At 35.4% G+C, this 14,320-nt stretch overlaps 1 protein-coding gene across 4 annotated transcripts in view; it reads left to right on the top strand.

Annotated features, from left to right (window-relative positions):
- phactr2 (phosphatase and actin regulator 2) overlaps window positions 1–9,318 on the top strand; it is a 65,360-nt gene extending 56,042 nt beyond the window's left edge. For all 4 annotated transcript variants that reach the window (XM_030156318.1, XM_030156314.1, XM_030156317.1 and 1 more), the window contains 4 exons: window positions 218–279; window positions 556–693; window positions 2,149–2,225; window positions 6,770–9,318. In XM_030156318.1, the coding sequence (XP_030012178.1) occupies window positions 218–279; window positions 556–693; window positions 2,149–2,225; window positions 6,770–6,785 (293 nt within the window). In that variant the 3' untranslated portion in view covers window positions 6,786–9,318. The remainder of the gene's footprint in view (window positions 1–217; window positions 280–555; window positions 694–2,148; window positions 2,226–6,769) is intronic.
- The last annotated feature ends 5,002 nt before the right edge of the window (window positions 9,319–14,320 follow it).

Genomic DNA, 14,320 nt, shown 5'->3' with positions numbered 1-14,320 from the left:
AGCCGGGCTTCCCTTGCAGTCTATGAGAAATCGCCACTGGTACAAACCTGACATAATCAGTGTGTGTCAGAGGCAGTTTATGTTTATATAAAGGCAATCATACGTCTGTGGAAGCATGGAGAGACTTGCATAACAAGTAGCAGATCAAATGTTATGAAAAGAAGCAGGAGTTTGTTGCAGAAGGTGTGAAATGCATCTGTTGTTTGTCTGAATGTAGAAAAAAATGAAGCAGAGGAGCACGAGGCCAAACAAGAGATTAAGAGGAGACTCTCCAGAAAGGTACTGTAAACATGCACCACATACACACTCAAAAGACAGAAAAGAGAGGACACAGGAGTGCGGGTCTATATTTAGCTGCTAATTTGTTTTGCTGCGCCTTATGAGTCATAACAGAAAACGGGGAAATGAGCCCATCTAGTGGTTGCAGATGGAACTGAAAGGCTGATATGTTTGACTTTTTGTCTGTTGGTTTAACACAAGATAGTGTTTTTAAGGCTCCAAAGCAAAATGAAATATTAATCCTAGGTGTGTGTTTTGTTCCTGTGTGTTGTGTAGTTGAGTGTGAGGCCCACAGTGGCGGAGTTGGTGGCTCGTAGGATCCTGCGTTTTAATGAGTACGTGGAGGTCACGGATGCCAAGGATTATGATCGACGGGCGGACAAACCCTGGACACGTCTTACACCTGCTGACAAGGTACCACAGTGACTGTCAGCTGTTGGTTTCATATTTGTTTTGTCCTGTAGATGGATGATAAGTGAATACACAGATGTTTTAACCATGCTTTTTACTGGCTCTATAAATAAATGAACGGCTGTGGTTTGCTCCAGAAGAGGTGAGTGAATTTCAAGGAGCATAATGTGGGGTTTTTCCACATAAAAATTGCAAAAACTGCATTCAGAGGCTGAAAAGGCTTCAATACTGCCCTCTGGTGTTCATGACTGGAATTACAAAAGAGATCACTGCATTCTTTTAGTGTTTTAATATAAGAGGTGCAAGGAATTTAACTGCTAATGCAGAATGTAAATGTGATGCTAATGTAAATGTAGTGCATTCAGATTTAATGCCACACAGTTTTAATTTTTGTCTTTATTGCAGTGTTTCTGTCAATATCCGTCAGACATTTCCTTTATACTTAAACGTCTATTGCACCTGTTTCCAATCCTGCACAAATTAACTTAAACTCAAAATGAAAACAAGAAAATGTTCTCTTACATTTTGTAACTCTGAGGTACCATTAGTACTTAAGGAATGGAACACATTTTGGAAACTGAAAAATTTGCTTACATTCAGAAGGTATCGCTTTGTTTTCTCTGTTTTGTTCTGTTTAATCCAATACTATTGGTTATGTTTGATTAAAAAATAAAATCCAGGCAAATATCTCCCAATAAAATGAATACTGGACACTTAGATCTTTATGACTCGTACATGTTGTATGGAAAAACAGCTTTTATTATGTCCAGCTTTTGTCACATAAGGATTAAATAATTACCAAAAAGTCATAAATAAAAATCTACTAAAAGATATAGAAATACTTATAATAATCATGTGAACACAACACAAGGTAAATGACATACTTCACCATATTATATACCTTTATTAATAAAAATTTCCCCTGTATAAACCAGTGATGTCATATATGGAAAGGTCAAAGATCCACTATATAAGCAGTAGCCCACAACGTAGCACTACACCAACCTGTTTTAATGGCTCTGGGGATGGGGATGGGGAGGGGGGTTGGGGGGGTGGATGATATGTTTTGTTTGTTTGTTTGTTTGTTTGTTTTTGTTTTGTTTGTTTGTTTTTTGTCCTGTTGTTTTCTGTTTTGTTTTGTTTTTTTCCTTTTTTCTTCTTCTTTTTTTCTTCTTTTCTCACCCTATCAATGCTGTTTATTTTTGAATGTGTGTTTGTTGTGTTGTGCTGATATTAAAAATGAAGCATGATGTGCCAACTGGGGGATTTCATATCTGTAACTGTGATGAAGCTTCGAAATAAAAATATTTGAAACAGAAAATTTCCCCTGTATCTAATCATAGCTCCAATAAATAAAGACCAAATAGTCTTTAATATTAACATATTTTAAAATGTGGGTTATATTCTGAAGTATTAATCACTGTGTACATTTCTACATGTGTGTTTTCTGCTCTTCAGGCTGCTATCCGTAAGGAACTGAATGAGTTTAAGAGCCGGGAAATGGAGGTTCACGAAGACAGCAAACAGTTCACCAGGTACTCAACCAGCTGATGGGCTTCACCGTTACTAACCATGATGCCATATTACACTTCATTAGTTATTTATCACTTCTCCAGCCTGCTCTCTTTGGTCAATATTAATATTATATTAGTCCCCTAAAGCCATTTCCATAAGCACATTAAAGTAATGATAAATACCTGGGTTGACTCCGGTTCATTAGCTGCAGGCATTGATTCCCAATAAAGTTCAAGGTCACTCTTCTTTAAGTCATGAGGTCTGTAGGACATGGTTTACTATTGTGTACTAATAGAGTGAGGGGAGGTGAAAACAATCCTACACAGTCATATTCCAGTATTTAAACTAATTTATTTCAACCACAAGATTTTTTTTTTTTTTTTACATTAAAATGGTTATATGTAGTTTTTGTTCTGTTAAAGATTTAAAAAATAAAATTAAAAAATCTTAACAGTATTGACAAAAAAGCACTCAAGTTGTTTGTACCCTGGCTGTGCAATGGGTTCATGTGACCACTAGAAGGAGTGGTGAGTCATTCACCACAGGGCCTAGTAATGAGATGGGATGAGAACCACTAAGAAACTACTTTTAGAGTCAAAGAAAGTGACAAAGTGATAATAGTTAGAAGCACTGTTGTTATTTTCACCTCTGGACACAGCTCTAATTGAAAAGAATGGACTTTGATGATGAAACCGCTGTGTTTCTTAATAACAAGTGAGTTTGATTACAAGACTAATGGAGATATGAAGTTATATGTTCATATATTGGTTACCCTTGTGATTTGTTGAGCCACGATTGAGTATAAAGTGTGACATTTCGGTTCTTGTTTGGATGATACTAAACAGATCTTTAGTGCAGCGAGTGAAAGCTAAGCTAACAGAGCTATAATGTAAACTATCAGATCACACTGTAGATATATTGGCTATTTTATTGAACTGGGGTAAAAGATATTGAAATTTTGGTGTGTGATATTTAGTGAGATCAAGCAGTGAAGTTACAGATTGCAGAAACTGAAACCCCTCCCTGTTTGTTAACTCTACTTGACTCTACCACTCACACATACTAGGTGATATATGCACATTAATGCAGGATGCAGCCACTACAGAAAGAAAAAAGGGGCCCAGTCGGAGTTACATAGAAATATGATGCTGCAACACAACGAGTCACTCCATCTCCATAAATGACTCATTAAGATGAAGCAAAAACAGATATTAGTATTGTTTTCAGTGTTATTTTCTTATAACAATACACTGATGAAAAGAAATGAATGATTATTATATTCCATTTCTGTAATTTCATCCCTTGTAAATGTTACACACTGTAGTTTTAAAGTAAATCTAAACACATAAATATGTGTTTTAGTTGTAAATAGACTTAAATGACCAAATTATGATGAAATGCATCGTTATTGGATAAAAATCCACAAATACAGTTTGTAAATGACTGCATTTTAGTGGGGGGAAAATGGCTGAACTTACCACCTCCTTTAAAAATCTTCTTGAGCCTTCCACTTATGATGGATTAGTATTAATCTAGTGCACAACTCATAACATTTTTATAGGAAAATCAGTTTGACTGCCTCTAATCACACGTGTTCAGTCCACTTGTCCTTCAGTCAGATTCTTCCAAACCTTATTAATTTTCTGACAGGTTGAAATGAAGCTGTTTTATTGCTTTACTCAGAGCCACTTGACTGACACTGGGGATGTAATTTTGTCTCGTAAAAATGCTGCTTCTAGTGTTTAATTGGTTGGTCGGTTATTGAATCCAAAACAACATATTAAAACGCCACAGTGACACAACAACACAGGATGTAGGCTGGTCTTAGGTTGAAGAAGCTTCAGGGCTTCAGTTCCCTGTGGGGGGAGGATATGACGACAGGAAAAAGCAGCAAAAACACTCTAAACACAACACACACTTTAGTGGATATTGATTTTTAGGTGGCCTTTTTCAGGAAAAGCCTGAACAAAATGTCAAACTAACCCTTTCAGGGCCTCATGTGGGTCTACAGAAGTACCATATAGATGTGTCTGAATGATCCTGTCACACATTCAGACTCTGATCGCGACTTTCAGCCTCTTACTGACTTGGTAATAACTTTCAGAATCAGTTGGAAAACTTTCAGAATGGGTAAAGTTATATTTTAACTTGACTAAAATCCATGATTCATCTCTTCATTCTAACATTAGTAAATGCAACTTTAAGACAACAATTGTGTATTTTTGCCTTTAAGAATAATGTTAAAAACGTTTTTAGAATGTTTTTACATTAAAGCAAGGTTTATGCTTTTCTGAAAACAAACAGAAAAACCACATTGTAAAATGTTACATGTGCATGTGAATGTAAAACATGTAAATTGTCGTAACAAACAGTAAAGGGGAACGCTTCATGGACCTCCAGGCAGTAATGAAAAATAGTGATGAAAAATGATAAAAGAAGCGCTCTTTGGTGAAGGGGCCGTCAATGCACAATACAATACATAAACCAAGGCACTCTTATAATTTTAAAATGCCTTTCTTACTTATGGCATGTCTCAGTGGACCTCACTGAGCCCCCACGTATTTGTCCCCCGGATGAAGGCCATCAGGCTGAAACCCACTGGGGCTCAGTGAGGTCCACTGAGACATGCCATAAGTAAGAAAGGCCTTTTAAATTATAAGAGAGTGCCCTGGTTTTTGTATTTTTTGTGCAAGGTTTATATTCTAGTGTTATACTGTAGTTTATACTATATTGTTTCATCAGGTTCTACATTTTTGTCATCAATTAAAATAGTTGATGGACCAAGGTTATTATCATTAATGAAAACTAATGAAATGACAAAAACTAGAATTGTAAAAATATTTTCGTGAACTGAAATAAATAAAAACAATAATTAAAAGAAAAAAATGATAACTAACTGAAACTGTATTGTGTGTTTACAAAACTAACTGAAACATATAACAATTATGGATAAAATTCCCTTCGTTTTCGTCTTTGTCAATGTCGGATTGATACGAAATCAATTTATTTCCCTCAAGCACTTTTAGCTGCTGGCACCATATATTTAACAGTCTGTCACTTGTCATTTATAGTCTTCTTCTCGTCCCCACTCTACCTGAAAACATGGAGACTAAAGTTGGGAGAAAGTAGCAGAGTCTTGTCTGGGATTTATTTGAATACGACGGCGAAGAAGAGAAAAGATACGACAAAACTAAAACTAAGCATTTAGAAAATAACGAAAACTAATAAAAACTAGCAAACCTGCTCTAAAAATGAATTAAAACTAAGTGAATTAGAGAAAAAAAAGTCAAAACTAAATAAAACTAAACTATAATGAAAAATGCAAAACTATTATAACCTTGGGATGGACTGTGTTAAACCATTGTGTTTGTGTTTTTTCTTTTAATACCTCCTATTTTATCCCATTTTTTCCAAAGTTGTGCAACACAATTTAAAATCAAAGTGAAAAGAGTTGATTAGTTGATTAAAAATAAACAATCGTACATGATAACTTCGTCGTCCGTCTGTCTGTCCAAAAACTTTGGCATGCACTGATTAGTCAGGCCACTGGGGGCAGTAGTGCACCTGATAAGTCAGGCTGAGGGTTTTCAAGTGTGTGCACGTTATGTTTTTCTATGTGTTACTATATGTATATACTATATGTATGTGTTTATTCACTGATTTGTTGTTTGAGTTCTTGAGTTCTCCTACTTCCTATACGTTCTAAATAAATCACAAAATATCATCAACACATCATTTACTTTCATCATTTTCAAAGATAAAGTCAAACGATAGGTTAAGGCAGGGGTGTCAAACTCATTTTCGTTCAGGGGCCACATTCAGCCCAATTTGATCTCCAGTGGGTTGAACCAGTAAAATAATAACAGTGAAAAAGTAAAATTATATTATGATCAGGTTTACATCTATGAAGTTTCCTTAAAAATCTGAATAACATGAACAACTTGAATTGTCTTAAGAAAAACAAATGCAATTTTAACAATATTATGCCTCGTTTTAACAGTTTATCATTTACACATGTGCATTACAATCGCACAAAACATTTAGTAACAGGCAGAATATTGGTAAAATTGCATTTACTTTTCTTAAGACATTTCCGTTTGTTCATATTTGATCAGGTTTTTTTGTAAAAGTATAGTTTGGTAATGTAAACATTTTCACATGATTTAACTTTTTTACACCAAAAAACAAACAGAAAATTTGGGGTTGTCATTATTTATAGGTCATTATGATCATATTTTACTGGTTCTGACCCACTTGAAATCTAATTGGACTGTATGTGTCTGTATGTGAAACCTGAATTAAAATGATTTTGACACCATTGATTGTTTATTTCTTCAGTGTAATTTTTGCATTTCACAAATTCATCTCACGGGCCGGACTGGACCCTTTGGCGGGCCGGATTGGACCCTTTGGCGGGCCGGATTTGGACCCTGGGCGGCATGTTTGACACCTGTGGGTTAAGGGATAAGAGTAACTGATGCAGGGCCCTTTATGTGATATTATGTCTTATGTATGGATCGTGCTGATTGTGTTTTTACTCATTTCTATACCTTTGTGTTTCCAGATTCCATCGGCCCTAGGTTTGCTGGTTGTCATCTGGACGTCAGCATCATTAGCTCCTCAGTCAGCCGCTTCCAGACCTCTGCACACACAGCGCACAGCTCAGTCCACTCTCAGCTTCTCATCATTTGTTTTTGGGTTTTGTTTTGTTTTTTTCATGTCTATAGTGGCAGCTTCAGGTGTGTGTTCAGTTTTCCATAGACATCAGTTAAATGTTTGCACATATCTCTAATCAGAACGGTGGTGTGTACTCTGTATATTTATTCTCAGAGGACCAGGAGCTGCTGCTGTTTTAATTCGCTGTTTTCGGTTCACTTCAGGCGTTGCAGTGAGAGGTTTCAGGGAGCGTGAGGTTAAGTGAATGTGGCTAGAGTGTATTTTTTTTTGCCTGTTTGGTAAAACATATGCTACAGTACAATATGTCCTGTCAGACTGCCAATCTGCCAAAAGGCCATATATGGACATCCTCCCAAAACAGGAAATGTGGACGAATGGCTGGTTTTGTGCTGATGTCAGTGACTGTGTCATGGGTTAGAGGGGAAGGGAGGCAGTTTGTTCAGCCCAGATGGAGATGCATCTGAAATACTGCCGTTTATTTTTAGACTTATTTAAAGTATATTGCCACTAGGGGGCATTATATCATAAGAATTATTGCCTGTGAGAATGAAGGTGTGTTTCCATATGAAGTGTTACATTTATAACTGCCAAAGCTGAGGGAGCGGTGGCACCTGAGGCTATAATAGTAAAGTGCAATGGCAATCACTCCACATTCAGCAACTTCTTATCCCTCAGCACCCTTCTGGATGATACATGAAGCTCGTGTACCATCATATATCACTGTGTTGAGTTACTATGTGGGGAAAAATAACCCTTGTCACAAAGTGCTGGAATTATCATTTAGAAGATCTAATTTTTAATCTTTTAGTTTGATTTTTTTTTGTTTTTTCAGTTTAGGACCTTGGTTGTTGCTCTTAGACAGAGTAACTTAGTGCCAACACTTTTGCTGATTTTACTTAAAGGTTTCATGAATAGAAAGCTGAGAACGCAGATATCCAACATTAAAGAAGCTCCGATATGTGAGAGGTAATTTGTGTCTTAACATCCAACTTCTTTTTTGTTCATTAACTGCTAAAAATTATTTCTGCCTTTGCACCCAGACTGGTGAATAGTACAATTAGGCAGACACGGGAGATTTGTAACAAACAAGTGGTGTATATATTTTTTAAATTGTTTAGTTCGGACACCACAAGAAGTGGCCGTTTGGATATTTTACTGCTCTTTTGGAATTAAATTAACTTTTGTATGTGATGTGTGTGCGCTTGGGAAGATGTTAATAAAATGTAGTCATTTTTATTGCAAAAAGTAACATCACATAAAAACAATTGCCTTCATTTAAAGTTGCATTGGAACCTTGTGTATCCGGTCCATTTACATACTGTATAGTCAGCAGTATGGTCAGTTTGTTTGGCTTAAAACCTGAACGCATCCTTTATGAACTCACTATTTTCCATCAACGTAACTATTGTTTTGTTCCATTTCAGAGACGATTTTACATTTTTCCCTGTGCCATGATCACTGGTTTAATGTGGGTGGAACAGAGGGGAGTTTAGGCCTCTCTGAGTCACAGCCAGACAGCTGGTGGGTTGTTTTAAATTTCAATTAACTCTGATCAATCCACACCAACACAGTCCTAATGAAGCAAATTAACTGTGTTCTGAGTTTTAGAAAATATTTATGGGATACCTAAAGATCTTCTCTTAACTGTAGCTACATTAATTTAGTCATGAATATTTAAAGTTAAATCTTAAGCCAGGATTTCATGGTCTATAAGCACCCCATCTGCATAAAATCTATGCTCATTTGAGATCAATGTTAATACAAATTTAAACTTGTAAATGTAAATTGATTTGTCTGTGGAAATATGTGATTTATCTGGAAGGGCTGTTGAAAAAGGAAGCTCAAACACAATCTTTTCAGTCAGAGATTCTGAATGTCTTCATTTTTCTACTTATTTTTGTAAATATGAAGCACTTGAGCAAAAAATCCCACAGTTTAGGAAAATATAACTAACCAATTAGCTTGTACTTTGTACTCAACCAGAAGAGAGGAGATGCTGGCTAACTGTGATGATGAATCTTGCTGACGTCCATGGGTTTGTGCTTTTCTGAAAAGCCTCTGATCACCACAACACTCATCATTCTTAATAATAGGAACTGAAAATGACATTTATTCTGTGTGCGTATGAATGTGCAGAGGTGCAGAGTGAATAGATGTACAGTCATGCAAAAGATACAACAGTATTCATTCATGTTCATGTCTGTGTTGTTATATATTGATTATTTTGTACAGAATGTATATCCAGCATGTGCATATGTTCAGATCAATTTTACTACCAATATGAAACAGTAGATGTGAATGTTGTCATTTTTTTTAAACAGGTATCATCCCCAAACACTGATGGTGAAATGAGCAGCGCAGCACTCATACTGTATAAGTGTCAGACAATGATTGTTGTTAACTGCCATGTCTTTACCAAAAACACAAAAAAAATACCTGTTACTCCAAACAGACTTAGTGTTACTGTACGTAGACTGTGATGAATCTGCCTGGTTTGTCATTTCCTGAGGTCTTGAAATGAGGCTCAATGCAGCAAGTCTTAATAGATCAAAAATTATAAAACTAAAAGATCATTTCTGGATAAATTTAGAGTTTGAAGATTCTTTAAATGACTATATATTATGCGTAGAAAGTAAGCAAAAAATATTTTTTGTCCTAATCTTGAAAACTATTTAATTTACACTCAGTTCTCCAGACTTGTTTATATTATTTTGGAAATGCAGCACAATCCATCTGCATAATTTGAGTAAATATGAGTGTGCAGGACATAGACATGAGGTGTAAAAGGCTGCATTGTAAAATCCACTAAAACCCATAAAGACCAAAACATTTTTTTTTTTCCTCGAAATTTACCCTTTCTGAAGTGATTTGTCATCATTTTTTGTAATATTATCCTCTGTGTTTTGCATTGTTTCGGTGAAAATCATGTATTTTGTTGCATTTAACCCATAAAGACCCAAACATCCACCGTCAACCAAAACCATCTATTGATCTAAAATGATTAATACCTGTTGATCCACTAATCCTGTCAATACATGTAAATAATTGTTGTAAAATGCAGTTTGTCATCTTTTCATGGTAGTCAGATAAGACCCATTTGGACATTCAGAGACTCTGTAGTTACCATGGAAACACTGTCATCTTCTACATCATTGATTCACCATTAAAACCCATGGAGTTAGATCAGTGACAGTGGATGGAAATGCTTGGTTTATGTTCAGTTAATGATAGATTTTGCTGAAAAAAAAAAAATCACTTTTTTTCCAGTTTTCTCTGTTTTTGAGAAAATAACCCTCAACTTTAATTTGAGCTTTAATAAACATTTACATGATCACTAAAGTACCTGATTTCCACTGGAAAAATCCAAAATACAGAGGATTGTTTCATAAAAAATGGTGTTAAATCACTTAGGGAATGTTAAATATATAGAAAAAATCATTTGGGAGCTGACCCAAAAGTAGTACTGGGTCTATATGGGTTAAACAAAAAGAAAAGCCCTTGTCTGATCTGTGACTTGAACATTCACGTGCCTTTTTTCGTGCACACAGCTATGGAGGTTATAGACTGGTGTCTAATCCAGAGCAATCAGTATTTAATTCCAACACGGACACGTCATCCATTACAGAGCTGTTTTTCTATGTTTCATACACAAACTGCCACACATTTGGTAGGATTTCAGAACCTTTTTTTTTTTCTCAATTCATTTACATTTCTACCAGTCCCCCCCAAAAAATGTTTACAGGCAAAAATAATTACTGTTTTATCTGGCTGAGCCTCTCTTCATCACTTCTTAAATGACATCAGCGATTTTTGACAGGAGCCATAATCAGTCTGTTGCTTGAATTCTTATTTCCAACAGATTATGTCAAATTCTCTGTGTAAGGGATTTTATTTTGAGTCTGTTCGACTTTATACACAACATAAAATGCCTGTATGTGATCAGGACTGGATATTTCACACTGACTCTATCACCTTTACTGTATGTATGACATATAAAACCCATATTTGAAGTCGTAGGATGATGTTGTATATCCCACAAAACCCCTGTTACACCTCAAACTGTGTATATTGTTTTTGTATATAAAGAGTCAAATACCTTTGTGGTTTCTTCTTTCTTCTCAGTAAATTAGTGTCATTAGTTAATTACACAGTACACCACATAGGGCTGTAAACATTAGGATGGAATACACGTACCAGAGCCTGCTGAGTTAAAGACTGTCATTTGCGTAGAAACTTGGCCTCATTTATAAACTGTCTAATTACTCAAAGAGACTACATGATTAATATATTCTGATACTGATCATTTCTTTGTTTTTGTTTTTTGTTTTTTTTGCTCTTTTTCTCCTGGCTGAACTCCTCAGTGTTGGTTTAGTCACAGATGTCAGAGTCTTCGAAGACTCTTAAATTACTGATCGATGATAAGAAATGGGAAAAGTGAGCCAACCAATCTGAGGGATTTTTTGGGTTTTTTTTTTTTTTACTCACAGATTTCCTGAAGTGATTAGGAAGAGTGCCAAATATTTAATATTGCCTGTGAGAGTACAAGGACGACTATGAGAAAAATTTATAGCCCAATGCAGAAAAACTGCTGCTTTTGAGCTTTTGTAACAAAAAGGAGAGAAAGTCAGGATAATTAGGAAATGGGCACTAAATCTTATCGTGTCTTTGGCTTTTTTTTTCTGGAAAAGTAACTTCTTGACATAATATGACAAAGAACTGTTTATTTATTTATATAATTATAGACATATGTGGGTTTTTTTCCTGGCTCCAAATGTGGTGGTGGTACCATCATCAATCCGCAATTGACTTTTATTGAATTAAAACCAAGTCAAATGAATTATTCACATGTTTTTATCCTTTCATTCAGGACATTTCATCTCTGATGCATCTCAGTTTGAGCTTTGCCTTGTTAGTGTTTGTAAATCCATATTTAACATCCTCAGGCTCATATTTGTACTATATCTTGCCTGCAAATGAGAATGTAAACTCAGCCTGTTGCCACTCAGCTCACTTCACACCTGTCAAACCAAAAGTCAGACATCAATACAGTTATAGCTATGAAAAGAAATATATATTTAACCCATACAGGGCCAAACAGCAACTGGCAACCCAGACCATCTACTGATCTAAACTGTTTAATACCTGTTGATCCACTAATCCTATCAATACATGTAAATAATTGATGTAAAATGCAGTTTGTCATCTTTTCATGGTCATCAGATATGACCCATTTAGATGTTCTGAGGCTCCGTAGTTACCGTGGAAACACCGCCATCTTCTATAACATTGATTCCCCAGTAAAACCCATGGAGTTTGATTAATGATAGTGGATGGAGACACTTGTTTTTACATTCAGTTAATGATATATATTGCTGAAAAAGGCACTTTTTCTTCAGTTTTCTCTGTTTCTGATATAAAAATCTTTGAATTTATTCAGAGCTCAACATAATCAGTGAATTAAATATAAGAAAATACATGATTTACACTGAAAATATTCTAAATAAAGAGGATAATATTACAATAAATGGTGATAAAACACTTAAGAAAGGTTAAATACAGAGAAAAATTCATCTGGGAACTGCCACAAAAGTATTACTGGGTCTTTATGGGTTAAACACACACCTTGGACTGCAAAAATCAGTCTCTTTCCAAATGTATTTTTCCCAATTCTAGTCAAAATATCTCATCAAGCTTAAAATGAGACATAATCACCTGAAGAGTGATTTGAAGTTATTTTTAGACAATAGATCTTGAAAATCTTATTTCAAGAAATCTCACCAAGACAATTTTCTTTTTTTTCCATTGGCAGATTTTTTTGCTTGAATTAAGCAAAAAAATGTTTGCAGTGTGCAACCCTATGAGAAGTCTGTGACCCAGGTTTTTATGGAACCTGGGGTTAATTGTGTCATCATTTCTGCATCTACAGTAAAGATCTTTAGGGAAAAAAAAGGGATGGTTCTTAGGAACTTTAGGAGAAGCACAAGAAAGTATTGAAGCCTCCTGAAAATAAGTTTCCTATTTGGTAGAAAATTACAGCAATGCTCCATCATCGCTTCACTGAAAGGTGTAGTTTTAGTTTTAACGGTAACTTAAACTTACATTTACAAATGCTGAATTGTATTTGACATTTGGATATTTCAATATATGGAGGACATAGTTGAGCAACAAAACAAAACCCATTTTCCATAAGTAAATTACTGTAACTCACAAATAGAAAATAAGATGTTTCCTCCTCCTTCTGCCATAATGGACGACATTCAAATGCATCTTCAGCCTGCTATATGAAAGCACCATTTAACAAACACGGGGCTGAACCACATTACTCTGTTGTGCCGTTAAAACTACATTTTGGGAAATGGCTTCTCGATGCATCTCCCAGATGAATGTGACTCCTGTGAGCATCGTTGTGTTGCGAACGTCATTGCACAGTTGAGTGAGAAAGCATTTTTGTTTTTTGTTTTTTTTTTATGGCAAGATCTGACGTAAATGACCATTAAAGTATCCTATTTCGGCTGTACCTGGTCAGCTTCATCCAAAGTACCAATGCGCCAGCTTTTAAAGAGGATGTGGGCGTAATGGAGTTGATGGTGAGGAAGAGGACAAGAAAATGAGAACAAGAGAATGGAGGAGTCGAGGGGAGAGAAATGATGGGGATAGTTGGAAAAATGAAGCACCTCTCATGTTCCTCTGACAAGTTTGATTCATCTTCTAATACTTTATTCATTTTAGAATCGATTGCATGGCACCAGTGTGCGACTGTTCTTAACCCATACAGACCCAGTGCTGCTTTTGTGTCAGTTCCCAAAGGATTTTTTCCTCTATTTTTAACCATTCTGAAGTGATTTATCACCATTTATTCTAATATTATCTTATGTATTTTGCATTTTCAAGTGTGAATCATGTATTTTCCTATATTTAATTTACTGATCATGCAGATGTTCATTAACCCTAAAACACCAAATGTATCATATTTGATACATGAGTTTTGAAGCCATCTACATGATCTGTGATAGTTTTTTTCTTGAAAAACCTGATGTATACAATTAGATACATGCGATACATGGATAATCCACCAGGGGGGAGGAATTCATTCACTATATGGCTTTCCAGTGACACTACAAGACTTTCATTAATGAGGAAGGAGGCAGAACTTTGCCAGTTTTGAAAAGGAATTTCCAATTTGTTAGACATGTTTGTGTTATATTATGTTTTTGTATGTTCAAAAGAACATTGAGACCCAATGTATCAAATATGATCCAAAATTGAAACTCATCTATGGAAACTGATATTCGAAAAACATTTTTTTTGGTTGTTCAGGAGGACCAACAAAGGCTCCAGTTTCAAAGAACTGGAATTTTCCGTCAATGATTTAATGGTTCAGGCTCTACAGGGTTAGAGCTCATATTAAAGTTGAGGGTTAATATATCAAAAACAGAGA

Source organism: Sphaeramia orbicularis, chromosome 15 (assembly GCF_902148855.1).
Source record: "Sphaeramia orbicularis chromosome 15, fSphaOr1.1, whole genome shotgun sequence".
NCBI classification, from domain to species: Eukaryota; Metazoa; Chordata; class Actinopteri; order Kurtiformes; family Apogonidae; genus Sphaeramia; species Sphaeramia orbicularis.
The sequence above is the reverse complement of the archived record's forward strand: the minus strand, read 5'-3'. Positions and strand labels throughout refer to the sequence as shown.